The sequence below is a fragment of the Takifugu flavidus genome, chromosome 12, assembly GCF_003711565.1.
Source record: "Takifugu flavidus isolate HTHZ2018 chromosome 12, ASM371156v2, whole genome shotgun sequence".
In the NCBI taxonomy this organism is placed as follows: Eukaryota; Metazoa; Chordata; class Actinopteri; order Tetraodontiformes; family Tetraodontidae; genus Takifugu; species Takifugu flavidus.
In genome coordinates this window covers 11,026,730-11,052,963 of record NC_079531.1, presented here as the reverse complement: position 1 = coordinate 11,052,963, position 26,234 = coordinate 11,026,730, and the positions used below count along the sequence as shown (strand labels likewise).

At 43.6% G+C, this 26,234-nt stretch overlaps 1 protein-coding gene across 4 annotated transcripts in view; it reads left to right on the top strand.

Annotated features, from left to right (window-relative positions):
* The window catches only part of lsamp (limbic system associated membrane protein), a 272,640-nt gene that overhangs the window by 226,309 nt on the left and 20,097 nt on the right, over positions 1–26,234 (top strand). For all 4 annotated transcript variants that reach the window (XM_057050598.1, XM_057050596.1, XM_057050597.1 and 1 more), the window contains 3 exons: positions 2,784–2,928; positions 4,666–4,753; positions 21,010–21,135. In XM_057050598.1, coding sequence (XP_056906578.1) covers positions 2,784–2,928; positions 4,666–4,753; positions 21,010–21,135 — 359 coding nt within the window. The remainder of the gene's footprint in view (positions 1–2,783; positions 2,929–4,665; positions 4,754–21,009; positions 21,136–26,234) is intronic.

Below are 26,234 nucleotides of genomic sequence, written 5' to 3'. Positions count from 1 at the left end.
GCTGGTGACTTCTCCAGGATATATGCCGCCTCTCTGTCGGACTATAAACCCTATGGATGCTTATTATGGGCTCTAATATGGTGAAGTGCTCTCCAGGGGGACCATTATCGCCGGATAAAACGTGCCAAAACATTCTGTAGGGTTTCAGTGTGTAAAACATGATGAACTGACCTTTAAGAAGGTAAATTTCCAGAAAGTAAGGTGCTGTTGTATTGACAGCAATGTGATAACGAGCTGTATTCCCCATTCTAATGTTTTTATGACCCTGGTAGACTGAAGTACTCTGTTCTGTTTTAAATGTAGAGTCACGACTACGATGATATAAACTGGATATTAATATATTTCCCTCCGAGGATAAAACACATTTCCTCATACATTAAATCTTATTGCAGCATTATCACGATTTTTTGTGCATCCTCATATAAAGTTCAAATCATTCATTAGATGCTTGATAGAAAAAACAGACAGAAGGACATTTTGGAGGGCAGGAACACAGATTCAGGCTTTAGAGGTACAACTTTATAGAAACTATTTTAGATTCCTGTTATTATGAGTGAGCAGTAATGCAACAAGGTTTCACCCCATTTCTCAAAGGCTGAGCTTTGTGTATTTTCTGTATTATTTCAGAGACGAATGTTTATTAATGATGGACAGGGTCACAAGGTTTGGACCATTTTTGTTACTTATTGCTTCATTTGTTGCTGCAGAACTTTACAACATGGAAAAAATAGTGTTTCCCTTGAATTTGCAGGGTAATAAAACTCATTTTATCCCTGTTTCCCAAATACATTCCTGATGGGAGTAAGGAAACAAAGTGGGGACCAATAAGATGAGGAAACTTTTTCCTCAAGGATTTCCAACTGTATTCCTCTAAGAAGTCACAAAAATTATCTCTTACTACTTAAAACAGACTTAAAACATAAAGCAGCACGGACTCCATCCTTTTAGCCCTTTGTGTAAAAGCTTAAAATATCCTAAAATATCTGAATGTCACGATATTAAAATTGCGTGGATTCTTTTTTAGTAGAGTAAAGGATCAGGACCAAACAGTTGAATCAAGGTTAAAAAAGATAGGAGAACCAAATTACGTGATTATTTGAGTGTTGCGTTCAGGTCAGGAGGTCACTGCATTAAGTCGGCTTCAACACAAACCTGCCAGGATGAAGATGGATCTCAAGGTCTATTCTTTACTGAGGTGTTGTTGCGGTATCAGCCGTCATCACTGTCGCACCTACATGTGGGGGATTTTTGGGAATGTTCATTGGTATTTATCAGTGTCCAGGATGGGGGTGGCGCAGCAGCACAGTCTCAGTCTGGGCTTCAGGCCATGTGTGTGCAGAGACCACATTCCCTCTATGTCCACAGGGTTTTCCCGGAATACTCTGGTGGATCAGAGGCACCAAACGATCCTGGGTGTGACTGATTGGAGCATACGCCCAGCAAACAGACTCCATTACACGTTCCATTACCTCAGAAACCCAAAATTGGATGGATGGATGGATGGATGGATGGATGGATGGATGGATGGATGGATGGATGGATGGATGGATGGATGGATGGATGGATGGATGGATGGATGGATGATGGATGGATGGATGGATGGATGGATGGATGGATGGATGGATGGATGGATGGATGTTGCACATACACGATGACACTGGTGCTTTACCTCTATTTTACGTAAAATGGCTGCTGCTTTTTCCTCCAGTGGTTTTCACATACATTTTCTTGTGACTTTTCCAGCTCTTTCCAGAACTGAGGAGAACCCGGCTTCTGTGTTTTTGGTTTTAGATATATCTCCATATAACTAAAAACACGTCTGACTGCAGTTAACAGTCGGAGATTGGGGAAAACAGATGGTGTCAGGGCCACGAGCGAGGATTCACTCCCAGCTTTCAGTGACTCAGACAGGCAGCTCCCACTGGGTAACAAGCTGGGGTGACGGTGCCACCACCTCGGTGCAACACCCACGGGCACCTGCCATGACCGGCCTCACTCCGATGCCTCGCTAATCTACTCTGTAACAGTCCAACGTTCTCCCAAATGGTCCTCACAGCCAATCCTTCAGGAATCTGGTGAATTTACATGTGGAACACATCAGCTGTCGGCTTACATTCCGGCATCTTTTCACATTTGCGAGTATTCATTAAGCAGAGGGGTGGCTCCATCCCTCCGCTGTGAGACGCCCGAACTGGAGCTTACTCTGCTTTATGCTCTGGCAGTGCACAAATGGAAATATAGCGTTTCCCCTCTCACTCACAGACACAGCCTCACTGTTGAGATGTATTTAGCAGAGACAGAGGAACTATTTAGACCTCAGAAAAAGCAAAGTGAGGTGAATGAAACGAAACACAGATCAGAAGGAAACCCTGGCTTTTATGTAGTATCTATCCTCAAGTATTTCTTAGATAAAGCCAGCATGTGTCTTCCTCTGTGCATCTATGTGTTGAAGACAGCAATTAATTTATCTTCTCTTCATGCATTGTTATTTTCTTACCTTTTAGCTTGAAACTCTAAACCAGATGCACCATATACAATCTTGACTGCTGAACCTTCCATATCTTCCATATCTTCTAGTCATGTTTTGTTCTTTCGCTTTTGCGATGCATTCATTTTCTGATTAGCACGACATTTTTTATAACATGCTCTCTGCATAGAGGAATTCTCAGAGGAACATGTCAACAAGGCCACAAATGACCTTTCCTATCTTGTCTAACTACCAAGATGGCTGGTTCGGAGGACTCGTGCTACCTTCTCATGGCTCCCTCTCTTCATGCCCTCAGGTGTTACGTTGATGACAAAGTGTCAAGAGTGGCCTGGCTCAATCGATCCAACATCATCTTCGCTGGCTCAGACAAGTGGTCCCTGGATCCCCGGGTGGATCTGGTCACTAAAGGACAGCTGGAGTACAGCCTGCGTATACAAAAGGTAAGGGTCACTAAGAACGACCACGATTGGACAGTTGACTCAACACTTCCAAGATGATGAAAACCTACCATGATGATGACCCAATTAGAAGTTCATGGGATTCTGAGTGTATTTAACAGGAAAGGACTTGAGTAAAAATCACTTTGTAAGGTCTGGTGTGTTATGGTAGACTGATCCTAAAAAGTTGTATTCACATTTTGTACAGTAGGATGCATTTATGGTATTTTGAATCTATTTTAAGCTGATTTTTTTTGTCTTCTCAAACTCACCAGTGTATGACACAATTATGAAACATAATTACTTTGATTTTAGCACACGCACGTTGTTACCTCTGCAAACCATGTTTGCTGAACTCAGAGTTGCAACAAGTGCATCTACTGGTATAAATGATGTATTCTGGACACTGCTGGGTTCACACAAACCCGTGACCCATGACATGTATTGTATCTTTTTAGCTTGTATAAAAAAATTAAAAAAATTAGAATCCCTGGGGGCTGCTGTCCCCTAGCAAAGGGAAACCTGTAGGCACGGATCACCTCTTTGTGATATTCAGTGGATCCAGGATGACACGGAATTTATTTGTTCTTCAAATGCTGCAGAAAACGAGAATGGCTTCATAGACAAGCTGCAACTACAACATACCTGCTGTAACTTCAGACTGTGATCTGGTAATGAGTCCTGTATGAGCCATTTTTATTTTTCTTTTGTGTCATTGCTCACCCGAACCTCCAGGGGGCGATATTTCATTTATGCCCGAGGCTGACTGACCTGCGGTCATGCCGACTTATTTATTTCATGGTGTGAATTTCCAGAGGAGATTTTATGTTAGAATTTTTATTTATTTGTTTATATGAAAATAAAAAGTACGCTGGAGATAGCTAATAAATTATTAGTATTATTTCCACATGATGGTTTGTTTAAATCTGACTATATGTCAAAGCTACCAATTACTACTATTAACAACAATTAGTTCCCAAGTACAGGATATATTAAGCACATTTTTATTCTGCCTTAAAAACCCATTTGCAGACCTTTTTACATAGCTCAGTAAAATCATCTATTAATTTATGCGCAGAAATTATAAAACACGATGTAAAATGTTGAAGAAATCCCCTCAATACTGTGAACATAAAGGAGGTTTTGGGGGCAGGTTCGAACAGGTGATGGGCAGCACGCTTCAGTTCCCCCACATAGAAGAACGGTTGTCCCCTGTCGTCGAGGGGGTGTTAATGGACAGGGCCTCATCACAGTTGCACTGAAGATCTCAGTGACTCTCTGCACCGCCTCCCTCTCCGTGGAGGGCGGGACAGGGACGGGTGTTTTGCATGCGCCACTTCCTCGGTCCAGGTTTAAACGTTTAGGTACAAGTTGTGTATTTGGCGCCGCGATGCCGGATGTTGTGCTTCACTTGTGTGACTCATCGCGGTCGATGAGCCAAAGCACCACTGTACAAGCCGTACCCTTTATTTGCTTAATTGTGTGTTGATTGAGAGATGTTTGAGTGTCATTTAGGATTATTACATAGCTGAAGTAGGCCTGGATCAACAACAGAAGGCCTGCCATCAAAAATTGGGCATAGCTAGGAAGCAGGTGGTGGGGTGGATCAGAGGAAATTATACCAAAGATTATAGGAGAAATATTGGATTTAAACATGCACAATATATATCGCCATATTGTGTCTAATTGCTCTACCTCTTAACGGCCTTTTATCGGCTGCTCTGCTTTTCTTCCACGCAGGTTGATGTGTTTGACGAGGGCTCCTACACCTGCTCCATACAGACGAAGCAGCAGGCCAAGACTTCACAGGTCTACCTCATCGTGCAAGGTAGGCAGCGGCCCGCAGCCTCCTCTTTATTCACACACGTCTCGTAGCTAACGAGCTGGAAATGAAGTGAACAACGATATGCATCACAGCAGCTTATTTGTTTGTAAATGCGGTCGTAAATATACTTAGAATAAAATAATTGAGTCCAATAAATAGCTTTGCATGTTGACAACTGGTTCATCTTAGAACCGTTTATACATTTTATTTCAATTCTAGAAAGATCATAAAATAGAGAAAATATGTTTTTGCATTCGTCTGTACAATGGCCCCCTGAAAACCCACATCCACACACTGGAGATAAAATCCATTTTTAAAGGTCAGTGCGTGGATCGATGTCCCGTTTTTGGATCTGTGGGAGCAAATTGATTCTCCTTCCTTGAATTTATTGTGCCCGATTATTCAGTGTTATTCACTGACTTCCTGAGATTCTGTCAACAGCCTCTTTTGTCAGCTAATGTGACAGTTAAAGCCAAACGTGGCTTCTGTTGCATTGTTTTCATGCTATTCGGCCCCTCTTCTTGAAGTATCTTTCAGATTTGCTGCCTTGCTCATTTGACCGTGTGGGAGTCGACCCCTCCAAGAGCGTCAGTAGTTCACTTCTGGAGTCTAGTGCAAGCATTCTGCCAGCTTCTTTACAGTGTCTTTATGGGCAGAGACAGTGGCAGAAAAATGAAAATCAAAAAGCAAATGCAAATTACCTTTAAGCACACGTGCACAGACACACACACACACACAGAAATCCAGCCGGTGGAAGGCTACATTAGCATTACTGCTAAATCGTTACTGGTCTGTAATAAAAGTACTGGCACTGATTCATTTTGTTCCTTCACTGAATTCAGGTCAGTTGATCAACCTAAAGTGAAATTATTAACAAATGAACAGTCCATCACTATAAATCATGTCCTGTTTGTCTGCATCCTCTACAAAAATCAGGGATATTGTAGCATTTTTATTGCTTTTTTTAATCCTTTTTGCTGCATCTTGAAGAACACGCCACCTGTGCTTTCATGTAAGGAGTTTCCACAGAGCAACAATCCAGAGAGGATGAAACCCACAATCCTAGCAGGAATACAGAATGTTTGTGTGGGCCGAGCATCAAAACTCATCTGAGCCATGAAAAAAGGAGCAAACCAAAACTGACAGTTTTTTGCTAAAATGGGCAGAAGCAGAAGTGAAGAAAAAAACAATGTTTGTGGTGGCAGTAACATGGCGCGTTGTGCCCCAAATGTTGTGGGATTCCAATTTTAATACAACAGACCTATAGGCTTTAGCCTCCGGTTACTGTTCAGGTGGAGGATTTAACAGGTATTGGACCAGATGCGGTTTTAATCTCCTGTCCTTCTTGCAGCTGTCTCAGCGTCGCACAGTTGAAGCCGTCTTCGTGTATTAGCATTAAGTGTTGCCATCCCACCGTCTGAGGCCCAGCAGCTCGGTTTATGCAACAAAAACTGACAAATGTGTTGCTTCAGATCCTGTCCTGATATTTTTACCTTCAGCAGTGGTTCAGAAAGCCTCTCAGTCAGGGAGCTATTAGAAGATTTCTTAATGGCTCTCATGCCACCTAAGTGAAACTTTTAGCACATTTAGCCATGAAAGTAGCTGACAGTGTTGCAGCAGACTGCTGACCTGCAGCACACGAGCCCTCCTGGCTTTTCATCTCGTTTGAAATCGTCCCACACGATGACAGACTCGGCGATTCACTAAATGTTAATAAGCCCCGTTTCAAACGCGCGGCGTCTCGGCAGGCCGCGGCGCTCACAAGGCCAGCGTGAATCTAAAGTTATCCTGTTAGGTAACAGCTGGAGACGGGCGGCCAGTCTTGAGGCTTTTACAACGCAGAGTCAGAACATCAACAAAGATGCGTTCGGTCTCAAGGCTGAGTCAGAATGGACCATTCTGTGTGAAAATCACACCCTTGCCGCACCCGCACACCCATTCTCTAAAGTCATTAAATGGTAAAAATCTGTTGTCCTTATGTTTCTGCTGCTTAGAAACTGACAGTGCAGCACTCAATCCTCCATAATCCTCCAGGAGGCCTCTTCATCTACACTTGCTGCGGTCATTTTTTAATCAAAGGAAATGCTTTTCTATGCTGGTGCCACATGATTGATGTGGCCTTGTTAATATAAAAGCGTCCATCAGTTCTTCAGATCCGCTGAGCTTTTTTCTCATGCTCAGCTCTGTGTGTTGGGCTTCTGTCAGGTTTATGGCCACAGCCAGTCTAAGAGAATCTGGATTAGCTTGTAAATCTACAAGTGATTATCCAAAGCTTTCTTGGCAGCGGCTCCCCTTTCCAGACAGCTGCTGTTATCCATTGAGAAATGTCACCAAAAGACAGACTGTAAAGTGCGGCTCTGCCGCTGATGCCATTGCAATTTTAACTGGACGTGACGCGTGTGAAGGACTCCTGGTGAGGAGGGCTGGTCCTCAAAACCAGTGCAATAACTCATGGAATAACATTGACCATGGCATCATGGCATCAAACAAATACCTGGTTCTATTATATTTCAACCATCCGACAGCTCGTTCACTCCTCTGGTGTGTGTGTGTGTGTGTGTGTGTGTGTGTATGTGTGTGTGTGTGTGTTGTGTGTGTGTGTGTGTGTGTGTGTGTGTGTGTGTGTGTGTGTGTGTGTTTTATGCTTCATATACCTACCTCATACACAAACATCAACACCATAATAATCTGCAGAACTGTTGGAAGGCATTGCTGTAAAGATCACCCCATAGGGGAGAAGTTGTGTGTGTGTGTGTGTGTGGTGTGTGTGTGTCTGTGTGTGTGTCTGTGTGTGTGTGTGTGTCTCCAGGGCTACAGTCAGTCTAGTGAGGAGTGACCTTTAGAGAATCAAACTGGGACAATCAGAACCTTCCATGGAGCCTCTCCACCTCTTTCCTGCCTCTTCTTGGCGCTTTTCAGTCGTGTGTGATACTTTAATTGAGCAATAGAGTCTTCTTTTCCTTTTTTCTCTGCATCTCTACTCAGCTGGGCTGACTTTGTTTCCAGATTGATCCGTGATCTGATTTTAGGAAGAGCGATATTGAACAGAAGGTGTCCGAAGGTAATAACAAATACATCATCTGACATGTTTGATTGACTCTTGGAGACAAAGATGAACATGTGGGTATTTTATTTCTCTGGTTCTTTATTATATTCTGTTTTATTATAACACATAACACTAAATATTGCAATGACCGACACATTTATAGGATAGTGTAATCATTACCGCAAAGCTGTGAAGAAAGGGATAAAAATGAAATACAGCTAGGATATAACCTACAAAACATACTCAACAGTCGATTTATTATGGTTCTTGAAAGCCACTAAGAAATAATGTGTCTCAAGTTGTTATTTAATTATGTTAAGCAAAGGAAAGGGTTATTTAAGTTGTCGTCTCAAACAGCTTTTAGGATTTACTGACAGCGAATGTGTACAGAAGATCCCAAATGTTGAACGGTGACCGTGGATGGACCATGAAAAAGGAAACCGTTGAGGTCAGGGGTGGGTTGATATGACAGCCGAACCAGTGTGACACCTGCAGTTTGACGCAGACGTGGGCAGTTCAGAGAGGGGAACAAAGAGTGCACCATCATTTTAAATTTAGTACAGATAATAATAAGCATCGGGGTTTTTCATTGTTAATAAGGTGGAAAAGGGATGTCCTTAACTTTGATTTCCAAAGTTAATTGTTTAACCATTGAAGACATCAAGAATTTGAAAGGTAGGGCATCCACTTGAGAGGGTCCCCTCCGAAATGATGCTGTCTGCAACAGCTGAAACATCTGTTTTGCCTGTATTCGATCTGAGGGAAGGTACCAGCCAGACAGACGACTGTGAAGGTCCGATCTGTTCATCGCACGATATACACCCCGTTATCCTGGCCTGGCCTGGCCTGGCCTGGCCTGGCCTGGCCTGGCCTGGCCTGGCCTGGTCTGGTCTGGCCTGGTCTTCTTAACCACTGGGCCAGGGTAGGTCCACCATTGGATGGCTGCCACTTCATTGCAGGGCCCTACATGAGCATTTGTGGGTTCGGTACCTTGCTCAAGGGTAACCCGGCAGTGCTCTGAAGGTGTGCTGGCACCTTCTCCTGCTACCAGAACACCTTCTATTTTTGTCTGCTCTGGGGCTCGAACCAAGAACCCCAGTTCATCACTCTTAAAAATGAATGTGCAACAAAATGTATTAAACCCTAAACCTGAAGACATCTCCTAATTTCACCAATTATATGAAACAAAAATCCATCGCATATTTTTTCTTCCTTTTCATTAAGAGGTGGTTTCGCTGGAGAGTTCTTGGAGACATAAATGCGTGTTTAGGGATGATCTGGGGCTTTAAGAGAGCCACTGACGACAGGAACCAGACAGACATCCTATTGAACAGATGATGTTGTATAACGCCCTTGTATAAGTCTCTAAATCAATCCACCCCTGTGGGAAAAAGGGCAGCAAATGCAGAACTGATTAGTGAGAAGGTCCAAGAGCAAAAGAGTAAAGGAGGTAAGATGCTCGACCTAACATTAGCAAATAAAACAGAAGCTCCTGCAATCAGTGAGCGAACCAGAGCGGCAAGAGGGAGGCAGCCAGCAATGCTATTAATAAAATCAAAGCCCCTTTGGGCTGTGCTTACTGGTGGAGATAAGATTGAAAAGAAGCCCTTGCATTTTAATAGGTAATGGAACTCTTTTAGGAACTGTGGCCCTGAAGCTTGGTGGTGCTCTTCACTCTAACAATTATTTCTAAGACAACGAATATCTTCAAGTAGCCGCAGCAACAATAAAATATCAATTTCAGAAGATGGAGCAGTCAATGGCAAAGTCGCAACGCTGTCAAAATAGCTGAGAATTTCATTTCAAAGAGGTAAATGACAATCACTGCTTCACATGCGTTAGCCTGCCTTAACACTGACATTGGTGATTGTATAAAGAGAAAATGACTTGAAAAGGATAAAGGTGAAACGTACGTTTGAAGACAAAGACAAAAAAAAAGATGTCCAGACAGAGTTGTGGAATCATCCACGCACAAAGTGGAAAGGAGCTTAAAAATAAGCAGGAAAAAGCAGTGAGAACTATGAAATGGACTTATTTTAGACGTGACACGCCCCCCCCTGTGAGAAGCATGATGATCACACCCACGTGCACTGTTTGTTCCCCCTGTGGCCGTAACGATCAGGCTGCTCGGTAGCAGAAGAGTGGTGACGCTCACGGCTACGTAGCAGGACTTAGCTTCACACAGGTGCCTGAACCCAGGGCCCGCATCCTGTCCGATGTCCAGGGTCTCACAACACACCGCCAATCCCCACCTACATGGCACCGTACGATACAGCGGCAGTAACAGTGTGTTCGGAATCCTGGAAAAGGCTTTGGAAAGAAAATACGGATATAAAGCTTTTGTTACATTTTCGATAATGTAGGTCTTTAATTCAAGCAAATGAATCAATTGTAAAAATGCAATGATTTAGTGGTTCAGTGGACACCAGAGTCCAAGGTGTAACTCCATGGTCAAACCAGTGGTACCAGCTGTGGGGTGGACAGCAGTAACCGTAGCGATGCTTTATTATGACCTCCATTAGCATGAAAAGAGATCAACAGAGAGGCAAATATTTGGAATAAAGGAGCGTCCAGGAACAGGAATGCGTTGTCATCTATTCCCTGTTGTTCCATGTAGCTTGTGGTGAAGGATGGACAGGCAGAGACGGAGATAATGGAAGAAGGCATCCTCACATTTTCCATTTCTTTGAACTTCCATAATGAAACTTACTCCTTGAAGTTTTAATGAAAGCAACAATTTACCATTACCCTTCTCTTCCCAGGCTATGGAGATTATGTCTCTCACTCCAAACCAATTTGAAATGGAAAAATAAAAATAAAAGAGTCTCCTTTAATCTTCTTTTATGCTGGCTTTGAGAGGTGGTCTCATGCATTTAAATGGGGCCATCCATTGGACACATGACAGCAGGAGGACTAAGGGGACTTGGGCTGAGTCACCAGGGCCGTAATTCACTGACTAACTATGTGAGCCAGTAGCCATCAGCTCTAAACAATGTCTAGCCACCCTCTGATATACAGGGGTGCTATTTGTTCGTGCATTGCCCTGCTGTCTAACGTGAAACCCATAGATTGGAGTCAACCTGCTACCCTTCATTCTTTTCCTGTCCTCTGTGTGAGCTGGACCTGTCAGATGATGGACAGCCCTTTAGCACAGTGCTGCATTTTAAATTAAAACCAACCCCAGGGGAAATTAGGCATTTGCGTGCGTGCGGCCTCACAACACAACTTTCATGGTATCGAAAGGAAATCAGCTTTCCACACTTCATACCTCCAGGATGTCGGACACGTGGCGGAAGGGACAGAGATGTTAATGGAAAATGAATTTCACCGGTCACTAATCCAGGCTTGTATCTGGTAGGTTTCTAAAGCAGCTTGAGAGGTTTTCTGTGCAACGGCTTTCTGAGAGCTGCAGCCTGGTGTCAGAGGTCACACATCTGACACCATCGCTCCACAGCCAGGAGTCGGAGTGATTCGCTGCCTCTCAGAGATATGGAGACCAGCGGAGAGAGCCTTTCTAGTAAGACTCTCTCGCAAACTCCCCCCTTTTGTTGTCAGGGTTTCCATGTGAGGCGTTTAGAAACCCGGAGCTTTAGATTCAGCTCACTCAAACAGCTTTCTGTCCATGGACGCTACTGGCTGCGTTGCTCCTCATCATCCAATTTACTGGTGAGAACACTGTGTCGTATTAAATTATTGAAATTAGCTTTTGGAGCGGGTTGTTGCACATTTTCACACCCTCTCTGTTTCACGGTGTAGTGGGCTATCTGCACTGCCTGATGCCCCACCAGATGTCTGGAATGTTATTTAGTTGGACCATATGTCAGATCTTAAATATTAAAGTGTTCAGGCAGCGTGTCTGGCGAGCAGCTCTGTCGCTGACGTGTCCTGTATGTCTCCTTTAATGGCTGCATTCTCACTGAGTACGACTTTAACTTCACCCCTACGCGTTTGCACTTCAAATCAAGTCAAATCAATCTTTATCTATATAGTGTCTTTTACAATCAAAATTGTTTCAAGGCGCTTTCCAGAATCCCAGGGCCTGACCCCCAACAAGCAACAGTGGCAAGGAAAAACTCCCCTTTAACAGGAAGAAACCTTGAGCAGGACCAGGCTCATGTAGGGGGACCCTCCTGCTGATGGGCGAGAGAGGAGAGAGAGGAGAGGGGGGAGGACAGGTAGATGATAGAGAGGAGAGGAGAGGAGAGGAGAGGAGAGGAGAGGAGAGGAGAGGAGAGAGAGGAGAGGAGAGGAGAGGAGAGGAGAGGAGACCATGACCCAGTGGGGTGACAGAGGCCTTTCAGGTGATCATGACCCCGGCAGCCTTGGCCTATAGCAGCATAACTAAGATGTTAACCTAATAATTAGACGACCCCCTAAGTATGATAATTTGTTTATGATAGTAACTGGAACTACAGAATTAGTAACAATAAGCTTTTTCAAAGAGGTAGGTTTTAAGTCTGATCTTAAAAGTAGCGATGGAGTCAGCCTCCCGTACCTGGACAGGGAGCTGGTTCCATAGCAGCGGGGCCTGGTAGCTAAATGCTCGGTCCCCCATTCTACTCCTAGAAACTCTGGGAACCACAAGTAGACCAGCATTCTGAGAGTGGAGCGGTCTATTGGGCTGGTAAGGTATCACTAGCTCCTCCAGGTAGGATGGAGCTAGGCCTCTGAGGACCTTGTAGGTCAAAAGAAGGGTTTTAAAAATTATTCTAAATTTAACGGGCAGCCAATGAACAGACGCCAGTACAGGAGTTATGTGATCTCTGTGGTCAATACCTGTCAGAACTCTGGCTGCAGCATTTTGGATCAACTGGAGGCTTCTTAAAGAGTTGTTTGGACACCCTGATAATAAAGAATTACAATAGTCCAGCCTGGAAGAAACAAATGCATGGATTAACTTTTCAGCATCATGGTGGGTCAGTAGCTTCCTGATCTTTGTGATGTTCCTCAGATGAAAAAAGGCACTTCTAGAGACTAATTTAATGTATGAGTTGAAGTAGAGATTTTGATCAAAAGTTACTCCTAGATTCCTCACAGAGAGACTAGATGTTAATGAGATACCATCTACACTGATCATGTGATCTAATCTATCCCTGAGAGGTTCAGGACCAAACACCATGACCTCAGTTTTTCCTGGGTTAAGGAGGAGGAAATTTGAAGACATCCAGGACTTTATGTCTTTAAAAGTAGCGATATATAAATAATAAAATATTATTATAAATAATAAAATTTAAAAATTAAGCAACGGCTTAATCACTGCCACCTTGTAGGACCGGGGTACATAAGCTGTCACTAAAGAACCATTGATCTGGTCCAGGATAGAACTGATGGGATCTAAAAGACACGTGGTGGTCTTGGATTTCTGAATTAGCGATGACGCCTCAGAAAAATATATAGGGCTGAAGGAGCTTAAGGGCTCGTTGGAGAACCTGTATGTTCCCACAGTTGATAGTCCAGTTGTTGGGATGGCCTGGTTAGCTTTCTCTCTGACAGCTAGAACTTTGTCAGTAAAGAAGCTCATGAAGTCTTCACCACTAAGGGAAGAAGGGATACGCGGATCTAAAACACTGTGACTCTTGGTTAATTTGGCCACAGTGCTGAAAAGAAACCTGGGGTTGCTCTTATTTTCCTCAATTAAAGAAGAAAAATAAGTTGTTCTAGCCTTGCAGAGGGCCTTTTTGTAAACTTATAGACAGTCTGTCCAGGCTACATGATAACTGTCAATATTACAAGAATGCCACTTCCTTTCTAGTCTGCGCGCTGATATGTGAATTATACCAGGGAGCACACCTCCTCTGAGTTACTATTTTCTTTTTCAGGGGGGCAACAGAATCAAGCGTGATTCTCAGTGAGGTTGCTGCACCTTCAGCAATAGAGTCGACCTCAGCAGGGCTAAGATTATAATGACTGATCCCTGGGGAAACACACAGTGGTCCTGGGATCAACGCAGGGATTGCTTCCTTAAACTTAGCTACAGCATTATCTGAAAGCTAAACATTTCACACGCTGATCAGACAAAGACTCCAGGGGAAACAGATGGTGAGGCCACGCTAACGCTGATAATTGGCAGAGCCCTGTATTTGTTTAATATGGGTTATTTCTCACTGTTATCAGGTGACTAGAATGTCCCAAGTGTTCAATTTTAAGTAAAGTGAATACAACACACCGTGCACAGTGCAACCAACGAACTATTGAGAAGACAGGAAGTGACGCAATACGTTACCAGAATCCGGAACTCAGCACTTCAGCTTGTTTCTGATGTAAAAACCAAATACAACCAAATAAACCCAATAAAAACCAAAAGGTTTTGTGCAAGACCTTGCTGAAAAAGTCATTACTGTAAAAACTACAGTCAAAACCCAAACTGTTTTAGACCACTCTTGTGCATTCTGGTACAAACGCTTAAAAAATCCACTTAATGACTTTTTTTTCTCAGAAATGCAGTTTAATCCTCTTCTAGATGTGATTGGATCTGGTCCTTGATTAGTTTTCTTTAATTGCCTCTCGATGATGAGGGGGAGAAACTGCTTAGGCCTTATCTGATCACTGTTATCAATAATATTGCCAAACTATATGTAATGAAACTGCACGTCTGCGTTCATTGATTGTGTTGAAACGGAGGGCTGAAAATCATTTTATCACCAAAAGCGGATTTAAAAAAGATTCCATTTTGCTTTACATAATGGGTCCTGGACAAATGTCATTTTCTTTAACATGCTCAATAACAAGTAAAAAATTGAGACATTATTGTGTGACATTGTTTGAAGATTCAACAACGTCCTGCACTAATAAAAGAGCAGGTTGGAAACCTCATCTCACTAATGAGGAGAAAAATGTTGGGGTTTTTTTGCTTCATATTCATGACTCTTCATCACAGGCTGATGTGAGAAATCAGCGTCGGCGCTTGATGGTGCAGCTGCAGATGGGACGAGATTGTTTTGGGTTTGTGTTCCGGTTGGGCCTCTGACAGGCCGTGGTCATCAGCTTTGTTCGCCACACTTCCACATATGGATTTCCCATCGTCACTCCGAGCAGCAAAACTCTGCAGAAAGTTGCCACCTGCTCATTGGACTGCAGCGCCAGGCAAAGCAAGGAAACAGCGAGGGGTCTGACGGAGGAGGCCTGAACGCAAAGGGTGCAGCGGAAACAGACGGCGCGACGGCGGGGTGGGAGGGACACCGGGATGGGATGGACACCGGGACGGGAGGGACACCGGGTGCGGAGGTGTGGTGTAAAAGACATAAATGTGCATTTAATGACTATTTAAATCACCGTTTGTTATAAGGGGAAAAGAAACTGGACACAGAGCTGTTGACATTCAGGGATCCCGTGTGTGTGTGTGTGTGTGTGTGTGTGTGTGAGAGAGAGAGACAGCTCACCGGTACTCTGCACTCAGGCAGAGCCGACTTGACAGCAGGTCTTTATTTTCACATTTGTGCCCCATAAACTCCGGAGCTCCGTGTGTGTGTGTGTGTGTGTGTGTGTGTGTGTGTGTGTGTGTGTGTGTGTGTGTGCTGCGGCTGCGAAGGCCCCTCATCCCAGTTACCCTCCCAGTCTCACACACTCTTCTATAACAGCTGTCTTCTGTGCAGTGCCGCACGCAAATAATTAAAGCGACAGTGTCAAGATCTGAGGATGGCGATTTGTTGGGATTTAACCACAGAGACAGATGGAAATTGAAGTAAATTTATAATTTAATTACCAGAACTATGGATTTTCTAACAAATTAGCACAAAATGATCTGTGGAGACATAAAGCATTGATAATGTACTGCAAGTCATTTAAGATTTTCTTAAAGTTTTATTGTATTTCGGCAGGTAATCCATAAATGTGTGTGTGTGTGTGTGTGGTGTGTGTGTGTGTGTGTGTGTGTGTGTGTGTGTGTGTGTGTCACAGGTATCGATCCCACTGTTAGTTTGTCATTAGCATCAGCAAGAGTCGGCAGTCTTGCATAAAGAACCTTTGAGCCATCTCAGGATAACATTTAATGGCTGCACCACAAAATCCCCAGGCCAAAAGTCTGGACCAACACTTAGAGCACACACAAACAGCCGAGGCTTTGCGCTGATGTTTCCTTTTCCCGCGCTGCCATAGCAACACAGTGCCTTGCTCAGGGAATTACACCCAACGTCTGCATCGAAATGATGGTAATGGAATTTTATGGAAACGCTCTTTGACACCAGTTGCTTCCATTTGTCTCACGTGTGTGAAGGTGCAGCTGGCGGACCCTGAATCTCTCTCACGCACACACACACACACACACACACTCACGGTCACCTCTGTCAGACCTGCAGCTCCAATCAGGCTGGTGCTTCCTGCCATTTAACATGCATTAATGGGACCAGGGGTGCGAGTGTTTGCACCTCATGCATTACAAATATGTTGTGTCATCTGCATGAAGTAGCAACATCAATATGATTGTGTTGCCTCTGTGGACATGCACACGTGCTCAAATGTCAGGGGTGAAAGCAATTGAGATGGATCGAGCGATGTTACCCAGCTGAAACTTACTTTTGGTCGTGAAAAAAAAGGATTTTCACTCTGTAATTAGAGTAAAATCGCTGGTTATTCAGAGACACTCAAACTTCTCCAGCACATGTGCAAAAAGGATGTTACCTAGGACTAATGAGCTGGTTTGAGTGAAAAGGAGAAGATCGGGACCTTGTTATGGTGGGCTAGTGATTTAATAGACTGGTTTCAGTGGGTCAGACAGGATGCTTCTTTATCAGCGGCTCCATGCAGGCGCCAACGTTCGTCTGCTGTTTGCTTTTTGATTAAGGGGTTCGTTTTAAAAATGAAGAATAGCCAAAGCTGCATTAGTGAAGCAGCTGGGCTCAATTCTGCAGGCTACAGCACCTCTGCTAGCTGAGATAACACCTTTGGATTAGACAGGACAGGCTCTTTTTAAGGTAATTGACAGATATCAACTGGAACAGCAGTAAAAGCTAAAAGCTCTCCTGATTATCTTTCAGTGGTTTCATATCACCACAGTCCTGCACTTGCTGCCATATTACTTGATAAATCTTCATGAGTGGAGCGTTCCTTACGTTCCTCAGCTGTGGAATCAGGCTTATTTTGAAAAACACCTTTCCAAATCCTCCTTACTGAACTGTAATGTACCAATAAAGTTTGGTGTGCTGCAGAGGTGCTGTAGTCTGGATCTCTGCAGTCAGACCCCATGTAGGCAGACTTATTTCCTTGAACATATCTGGATGCATAAACGCCACTGCAGGGAAAGGCAAAACTACATCTTTGAAAATGCAGGTAACCCTTTAATCTTACATTTACAACGCTTGGTCAACTCTGGCCTCTGCATGAAATTGGATGTGCTGCACAGTCGGGGACACAGAGCTGCTTTTTCACCATTTTCAGGGAGGATTTGGTGGCAAAGGGAATACTTGACTACCTGATTTGTTTTATTGCTGACTTTAGGATCGTCACCATTGGGCGACAACCAATTTAGAGGTGACAGAAACTATAATTGGTGACTCCACGGGTCTTTACTAATGGTTTCCTCCTGTGCTAAGCTGAGGGGTCGCACAATTCCTGATGCCTGGCACCAGTTCCTCCTTAAATTGTCCAGTATGTAGTTAAATTTTACTGTGCCCGTTGAATGCCTTGTTAAAGAACCAGCCAACTCTTTATTTAGACGTACAGCGTATCGTATTCCCTTTGCGTCTTCATATTAATCTTTTATTTTCTCTGTTTATTATGCGTCTCTTCTCTTTGTGCTGCTGTGAAATCTTGAGAACATTTACATCATCTTAACCAGTGGTGAAGAGACATTGAATGGTTAATTATGTATCCTCTAAAGGTTTCAGCTACGATCAATGCTGAATTGTCATATACTCTGTGGAAGTGCCGGCAGCTCCATGGCTTGTTTTTCCCACAAACTTCATCTAATTACTCGGCCCTTCTCTTCCTTTTTCGCTTTCTTTGAAGATTAAAATAAGGTTGAAAGCAAGGTCAATAAGAAATCAGTTTAATTATGTATCTTGACTCTAAAACAAAACTAACCAGCTGATTTTATAGCCTTCAGCATAGCTCAACTTTATAAATATGTATATTGCTACCTAATACAGTTATTGTTATCGCAGAATTAAATTATACTGTCAACCAGCACCTGTTTGTAAGAATTTCATCACTTTACTTTAAAAGCTACTACTAATAAGTTTAATCAGTTTGTATTTGCAAAAATGTCTCTTTTACTTTGTCTCAGTTTCATATAAACATGTCATATTAATATTTTTAAGACATAGAACAAAGTTAGAAACCTTTATTATGTGTGTTTAGGGGTTGTCAGAATTCACTCAATCTGTAATTACATGTTTGCTTTGGAAAAACACATTGTCTAATGTTACAATTAAACCTCAACTAGGACAGTTCAGAGGTGATTCCAGCCACGTTGCTGGACACTGACACCAGATTCTTCCTCAAACTCCATCATTTATCAGATTTTTCCTTCCCCATACATGGCTCTGGGCCTTTCCAGCCTACCTAAACCCCTCACACTGGGTGTTTATTCTGTTTCATGTCTGTTTCATAGCTGCCATTGCTGTCGACTCCCAGTTGAGCAACAGAGTTGTGTTAGTGCGTCTTTATTTATTTTGTTTCATTTTGGGGCTGACAAAGAAAATGCATTTATCTGCTGCAGGTACGGGCGTTTGGAGCCAATCCGAACGATTGATATTTGAGTGTGAAAATTAAAAGGAGACATATCAGTGAATATATCCTCTATGGCGCAGAGGTGTGCGTGTGTGTGTGGGGGTGTGGGTGTGTGTGCGCAGGCAAGAGCGCATGCACTTCCTTCCATACATATCATGACAGGAGATATCAATGTTTTTGGCTGCAGGCGCTGCCGTGAATTATACTATAACTCAGAAGATTGCAGCCGTAAGGAAAACATTAGCAGAGAGTATCTCTGTGGAATTCATCCATCGTGCAGATGCGGAGGTGAAGTGCACATGAAAGCGCTGCCCTTTCCTGCACCGCTCCTCCAGGCTTGACCTATGACTAAGAATACAATTCTCTTCTTTCTCCTGTCCCGTTGGCCCCACCCTGACAGCTGGACATTGTATGGTTGAAATGTCACACTCGGTTCTTTCACTTTTCTCCACATGTACCCTCCGCCAATAGAGGCGACGGGCTTAACACATTCAACCACTGCTCTTTCTTTGGAATTAATTCCACTCACACAATCAACTTCCCCTACCTTGCTTTTGTTGCTTCAAAGAGGGGCAATTATATCCTTTGTCAACCGAATGGAGTGCCTTTGCTCCCCCCCACCCACCCACCCACCACGCCGCCCTCCATTCTCCATATCTGGAAATGACACTTTCATTCGGTTGGTCATTTGAATACGGCAATAACTGTATACTTCATTTAAAAACCTCAAATTCAGGTTGGCACCTCCGTGAACGTCTTGTCAGTTGTCGTTAGAGGTGTGTGTGTGTCTGTGTGTGTGTGTGAGAGAGCGATTCAAAGCCTCAGTAATAACCTCGCTACAAAAACAATCTGAACGGGACAAAACCCGATGGCTTTGCTGAAAAACAGGGCTGATGTCAAGGAACAGGGGAGCTTTATTTTGTCGCAGATTTAGATCAGAAATGAAATCCCACAGTCCAGTTCTTCTCTTTCCCAACAGGAACACTGCACTCAAGTCGGTGGGATGCGCTAACAAATGTTGGCGAATGAAATTAAAAATATTTGACTAAGCTTGCAGGGAGACGCTGAGAAAATTATGATGAAATTATTAAAGGGGTAAAATGGGGGCCATCGGGACCACGCGTGCACACGATGAGTTAAATCTGGCAGCAGTAGAGGAAAACCCGGGGGTGCCTCAGCCACAGAAAAGGTGACTTGTGTGACAGAAATCCCAGAAAATCCTCCCTTGCTGCCGAATTTTGCCGTATTTTGAAATGTTTCGAGCCGTCAGAAGCTCACGAGCAATTTAATTTCAAAAATGTCACCAACATTGCAGCATGCCAACGCCGCCCTACTAGTCTGACAGTTGTTACCCCTGTCTTTGCAGGTAGATCTGCTCCTAATAACCATATGCCAAATTTACTCTGAGTAAAAGAAAGTTTATCTTCCCACATTCATGGATAAATATGGCACCATAACCAATATTAAGCCTGGGTACTGATATTCATTATCATGGTTTTTTTTTAGCTTTTAGCATTTAGCCAAATGACAGCTGTGGATAAAGGTATCAGGGTGCTAAATGACCAAAAATCGTAGGGGGAAAAACAAAAGTGTGGTTGTAGCAGCAGGGAATCATCTGTTACTCTGAAGGAGTTCACGTAATGCTGACTAAGTTGACCACAGTCCATAAATCTCCTTCTATCAGAGCGGAACGTAGTTTATGAACTGATGCGGGTGTCATGTTGCTGCTGGCGCCGTGGATGAATTTTTGCAAAGATGCATGCTGCAACAGATATCCTGACTTTTTAAAGTCATTGATCACTATCCCAACACCTTCAGTTTGTGAATACAGTGATATATGTCCTCCATCCATCATGATTGATTGCATCTTTGCTGCTGACTCCCTTTAAATCAAACTGCACCTTTCTAATTCATCTGAGTCCTCTGTAGCTTCCTGTTAGTGAGTGTGTGTGTGTGTGTGTGTGTGTGTGTGTGTGTGTGTGTTTGGGGGGCAGCAGGCGTGCAGAGTGGATGCAATCATGGGGCCAGATGATCATTTAATTTGCAAAATGAAATGCTTCAATATCGTTTTCATCGATACACACACACACACATACACACACAAAAAAAGGATAATTTGACTGTAGGATTTTGTGTTTGTTTGGGGTTTTTTTCGGGGTGGTGGGGGGGGGTATCTGAAATCAAATCAGTGCCAAGCATCTGCTGGGTCCCCATAAGACTGCAAAAGCAATCCGTTATCCTGTGTTTTGGTCCTGGGGCAGGAGATTAAACAGCTTATTTGGATCCTGGTTTAGGAAAGTTTAGAGTTAAGTACCTCTGAGTGCTGCAGACGGTAAAGAAAATGTTCTGCAAACCTTTTCTCCTGTCCATCTTCCACTGAGGAAATCAAGGCCGGGATGTTTTCGAATTTAAATGCACTCCAACATCGCATCTCAGACGCAGAACTAGTCAAAATACCCCCCGAAATGGACCGATGAACAGCCCCCCGAGTCTGAGTCTTTGTATAAAGGTTGCTTTAACACTGGTGTGGTGTTTCTTGTGCCTGCAGTTCCAGCCAGCATCTATAAAGTGTCAGAGGACATCATAGTCAACGAAGGCAGCAACGTGACGCTCACCTGCTTTGCCAGCGGCAGACCAGAACCTGCCATCACCTGGAGGCTGCTCAACCCCTCAGGTAAGGACCAACCAACGGTCAATGGGGCCAGCGATCGTCTGAACATCTGTGGTGTTTCTCTGTGTCAAAAACGCATCTTTCGAAGGGAAACGGGCCGTGTTCCGAATGCGGACCCACGTTGGGTCTCAGCCTGCGTTACGGTGAGAACCGCGGTGGAAACGAACGTGGGGTTCCTCATCAGAACCTGTCACTGCGCTGTGATGGATGGAGACGCTCTCCGCGTCTCAGTGCGACGACAGCGCCGTGCTGATGGAAAACTCTTGTATCTTTATCAATTATTGCGTCGCGCGTCAGGGCTTCGGACACATTTCATCAAATCCATCTGTCTCCTGCACCTGGAAGCTAAACCAGACGGACGGGCGTGCCTTACTTCCTCTGTCTGTTTGCATTAGAGGAGAGCCATTTGTTTGCGCTAATCCTCTGAGCCTTATGGAAGTGAAGCATTCCGCCTTTCACTTCCTGGATATCATCACCGGAGGTGAGCTCCTTTGTAAGTTTAAACACCCTTTGTTGGAGAAACTGGGCCGCAGATTTGCGCAGAGCCTGGCGCTGCAGTGGCCAGTGCCGCAGCACCTCTTTCTAACTCCAGCTTTTGTTCTCTTTCTGTGGGTTTGCTTTGAATGGCGATTAGGCCGTACAGCCGCCACGCTGTTGATTTGCAAACTTTGCCACTCTTGTTTTGTTGTTGTTCTTTGTATGCGTTCCTGAGACTCCCACCCCGAGTCAGTCCAGCCCTGCAGCAGCGTGTAGGGAACTGCTGAGAGAGATAATGATGTCTGCCAGCCTGTGGTCTCTCTGTTTTATGCCTGCGCTGCCCGGGTGGCAAAGCTTCTTTGCTCAAATAGCCACGCTCTCAGCTGTTTTCTTGAAGAGCAGGTGTCCGTCTGCTGAATCAGAGCGGGATCATTCTGTTATATAGGGATCACACTATGATATCTCACCAGTTTCGCTTTTTTAAAATCACCGTTATTACCATTACTTGCATAGCAACATGCAAGCATAGGTTCTGTTAGGGTCTGTTTTCTCCTTGCTGCTTCGCTTCTCACTTAAATGAAATCCTTTGTGCGGATTAAACTTTATGATGTGATGCATGGAAAAAACATAAAGGTTTTCTTACAACCTTGATACCAGCTCATCGGGTGCTCGGATCATCGAGGGATCGGGATGTTGGTTTTTAAACTTGTGTCCTGGAGGAACTTACTGACCCTCAGTGCTACATTGTTGTGATGCTATAGTACTCTAATCGAAGCAGTATATGGTGGGTAATGTCAACAGATGGTCATCCAATTTAAAGATTGTGTGAATCGCTTCAGTTATGGAAGCAAAGCGGACACGAAGTTCAGCCTCTCGGCGACCTTTTCATCCGAAGTGACTTTAGACGAAAGCTTTTCGCATCTGAATGAGGATCTGAGAGAACATGTGGATGTCTAGAGGATTTCATTATAATACTATAAGTATTTGGAGGATCGGAGAGTTGAGAGGCATAAATGGCGTCATGTTCCTGTCTGAAAATCCAAACGGACATTGCAGACTGAGTGGATCATCACTGGGGGCGTAAAAAATCAATTGCTGAATTCAATAATGATTCTAGTTTCTCTCCATTGTTACAACTGTTTAATCTCCACTTTCCTAAAAGATTAGAGGTACAGATATGTTAAAGACAAGCCAATGCTGAGACTAACAGGCAGAGGCAGCATCAGGCTGGGGGGAGGGTTAAGCAGCATATGTAATGGGGGACTGAGTCACAAAGCATTTCCAGCGAAACAGAAAACCTGCTTTGAATCTCTGATATGACTCAGATGTTGCGTTCTGCAACAATGGTGACCCCGTTTCTTGCTGCTAACTACATGTGGGCTGCTCTGATTATGGCCGTCGTGCGGTGGGTGTCTCCTCTGGCCATCTGTCATATCGTCAGAACTGACCATTCTCCCTGTTGAGGAGTCATTGTCAGACGGGCATGTCGGGAGAGCAAAAGTAGGAAAAGTATCTAAACGCTGCCAATTTGAGGATAATATGTTCCATCAAAGACGCTTTCTGACTGTTCCTTTTACATCTCCGAGCTGCGTCTGTAGTAAAAGGGCTGAAGTGACTTTTCTCAGGCTGAGTGGCCACGTAAACATTCCAGCGTGGTGGCAGACATTTAGTCAGGGGCTAAATCAGGCACTCCATTAAGTGATGCAGATTCAGAAAAGTGATTGATGAGTCAGTTGTGTAGCTATTAAGGTCTAGCTGAGAGTCAACTGGAGCGTGGAAAGAAAGTGGAAGATGTTTTGTCTCTTATCCTGAAGGGTTTCTCCAGTTGTAACTAAGATGGTGGGAGTTGAGACTCTTCACGCTCCTACTGTACAAGCTAACCTAGTTGTCTCAGCTATCGCTAATGGAGACAACTAAGTTACTCACATGAAGCTAAATGTGACAAAGTCTAAAAGCAAATGAGGTATGTAAAAATGAATATATATATAAATGCAAATCTTAAATCTCTCGTTGACATCTGAGGGAGAGCTGAAGCCAAACTCTGCTTCCTTGTTGAATTTTGCTACCACTGTTTTCACCTTAGGTGTGTCCACATCTATTCCTGCAAACGTTTCCCTAAAAAACATGTTCTTTTGTGGTTTTTTCTGTACTTTTATCAATAGGGGGAGCAATTTTGATAGTCCAACACCTCCCCATACAATAACGCTCCCAGCGACACAATGATTTATTATTTAACCCTCCGCTCTTCATATTCAAGAACAAAGCCAATATGCAACCTAACGTAGGCGACATTTTAACTCTCACAGCAGGTGTTGGATCTTTGTAGATGTTGTGAATCTAATCATCAGTCTCACCATCACTGTTAATGATGTTACTGTATATGTGGCACCTGCGGATGAGGGAGAGGGATCCCTATAAAAGTAGTGTGTTTTTGTGCCTGTGGTCCTATTTCTTCTGCCTCTTCTTCATCATGACAGGTTCTTTCCTTTTATAAATAATTATCTCTGTGTCCAAATCTCTTGAGTGCACACAACCTGCTGTGTTGGCTAATTAAAGTAAACACAGAACACCGTGCCACGTGTACAAGTCATAAGCAGGCGGCATGTATATTCCCTCCACTCCAATCATGTTGAACACTCCATCTTCTCCGAACCAGTCCAGACAACCATCCTGCAGCGGCAGAGATTTCCAACATAAAGCCGGTACAAATAAAACATAATCACTCCCAGGAAGTATTCAGTGGTTTCGAGCTAGGCAAAGCTGTTCATAAAGTGTCCAGCTTCGATCCCAGGATTCAGGTTCTTTTATGTCTGCGTTTCTTTGGCTTTTTCCCATTTCGACATGGATTTTCTCGGTGGGAGTTTCTTCCAGTTGTCCAAAGATGTTCGGTTCATTGGTGACCATTTGTGTTCTGACGCACTAGCAACACATCTAGATCACATTACCTCTCGTGTTGCTGCCCCCCTGCTGTGAATATTTGAAAGTAGCGGCCCGGCTGGCACCTGATAGAAGGTATAGAGGAAGTGGAAAGTGGTGGTTTCGGTGACCTTGGGATTCTGTCCACAATATCTGTGGATAAGTTAGTCCTATTGGTTTCATTAAACACCGACCTCCAGCTCACCCTGGAGTCATTTGTAGCTGAGTGTGAAGCTGCCGGGATGAGGATCAGCACCTCTGAGTTTGAGGGCAGGGTTCGCTGTTGGAAAAGGATGAATTACTCGCTCCATGGCAGAGAAGATTTGTCGGAGTATCCCGGGGGTCGTGTTCTGAAGTGATGGGCGAAAGAGGGAAGAGATTGACAGACAGACGTCGTGCAGGGTTGTGGGGTGGGAGAGAGAGCTGAGCTGGAAGGGAAAGCTCTCAATTTGCCAATCAGTCAATATTCCAACTCTCGCCTATGGTCATGAGGCGTGAGTAGTAACTGAAAGAATACGATGACGGAAACAAGTGGCTCCCCAATAAAGCCTGAGATGGGGGTGAAGAGCTCAGACGTTCACTTCTCCATGTGGAGAGGAACCACTGGAGGCGCTAAAAAGACATTAAAATGTCTCCGTGATGTCGACCTTTTTATGTGGCAAAGTAAGTCAAAAACACAAGTTATACATCAGTAACTACATAAGGTTGACCTTTATCTGAATTTGTACACCCTGAATCCTACTTTTTATGTGAATCTGTAGGATTAATCAGCTAAAGGCACGAGGTCCTCCATAATGTTGTAACTTTACTATTAATCAAAGTGCTCACCTGAAAAATGTATATCTATATTAGTATTCATTTGATACAATTGGTGCAATCAAAACAACTGAAACCTAATTAGATATATGATGGGGATGCTGGAATTAATGCATTTACAGAGGATTTTTAAGGGATTAATCAATTAATGCATGTGGAAATATGCTACACCGAAGCCCAAAAAGCTTGTATCATCTAAATATATGCTCATTGGCCCTTCAAGTTCTGCTGTTATGTCTGAATAAATGTAGATTCAAGATTCAAGATTCAAGATGTACTTTATTCATCCCTGTAGAGAAATTGAATTGTAGTAGCAGCCTAACGTGGATTAATATAACTGTAGACTAGGTTTTGTATTTACAAAGTATAGAAGCAGAATAAATAAATACAAATAAGATTAGAACGTTATAAGCATATATACATATAATATACAGTATACATAATATAATATATACATATTATAAGCATTATAAGCATATATACATAAATATAGAATAAAATAGAAATAAAATTACAACATAAACATTACACAGTTATTGTTGAGTAGTTTTGGGTGAATTATACAGTCTGATAGCGGACGGCAGGAAGGACTTCCTGTACCGTTCCTTAGAGCAGCGAGGCTGCAGGAGTCTGTTGCTGAAGCTGCTCCTCAGTTTGTCCACTGTGTTATGGAGGGGGGGGGGGGGTTTCCTTGATTGTCCGCAGTTTCAACACCATCCTGTCCCTCACCACCTCGTCCAAGTTTGCCAGTCTACAGCCAACAACAGACCCTGCCTTTTTAATGAGTTTGTTGAGTCTGTTGGCATCCTTAGCTTTAATGCCTGCACCCCAGCACACTACAGAAAGAAGATGGTGCTAGCCATGACATGATAGAACATGTGGAGCATCCTGCT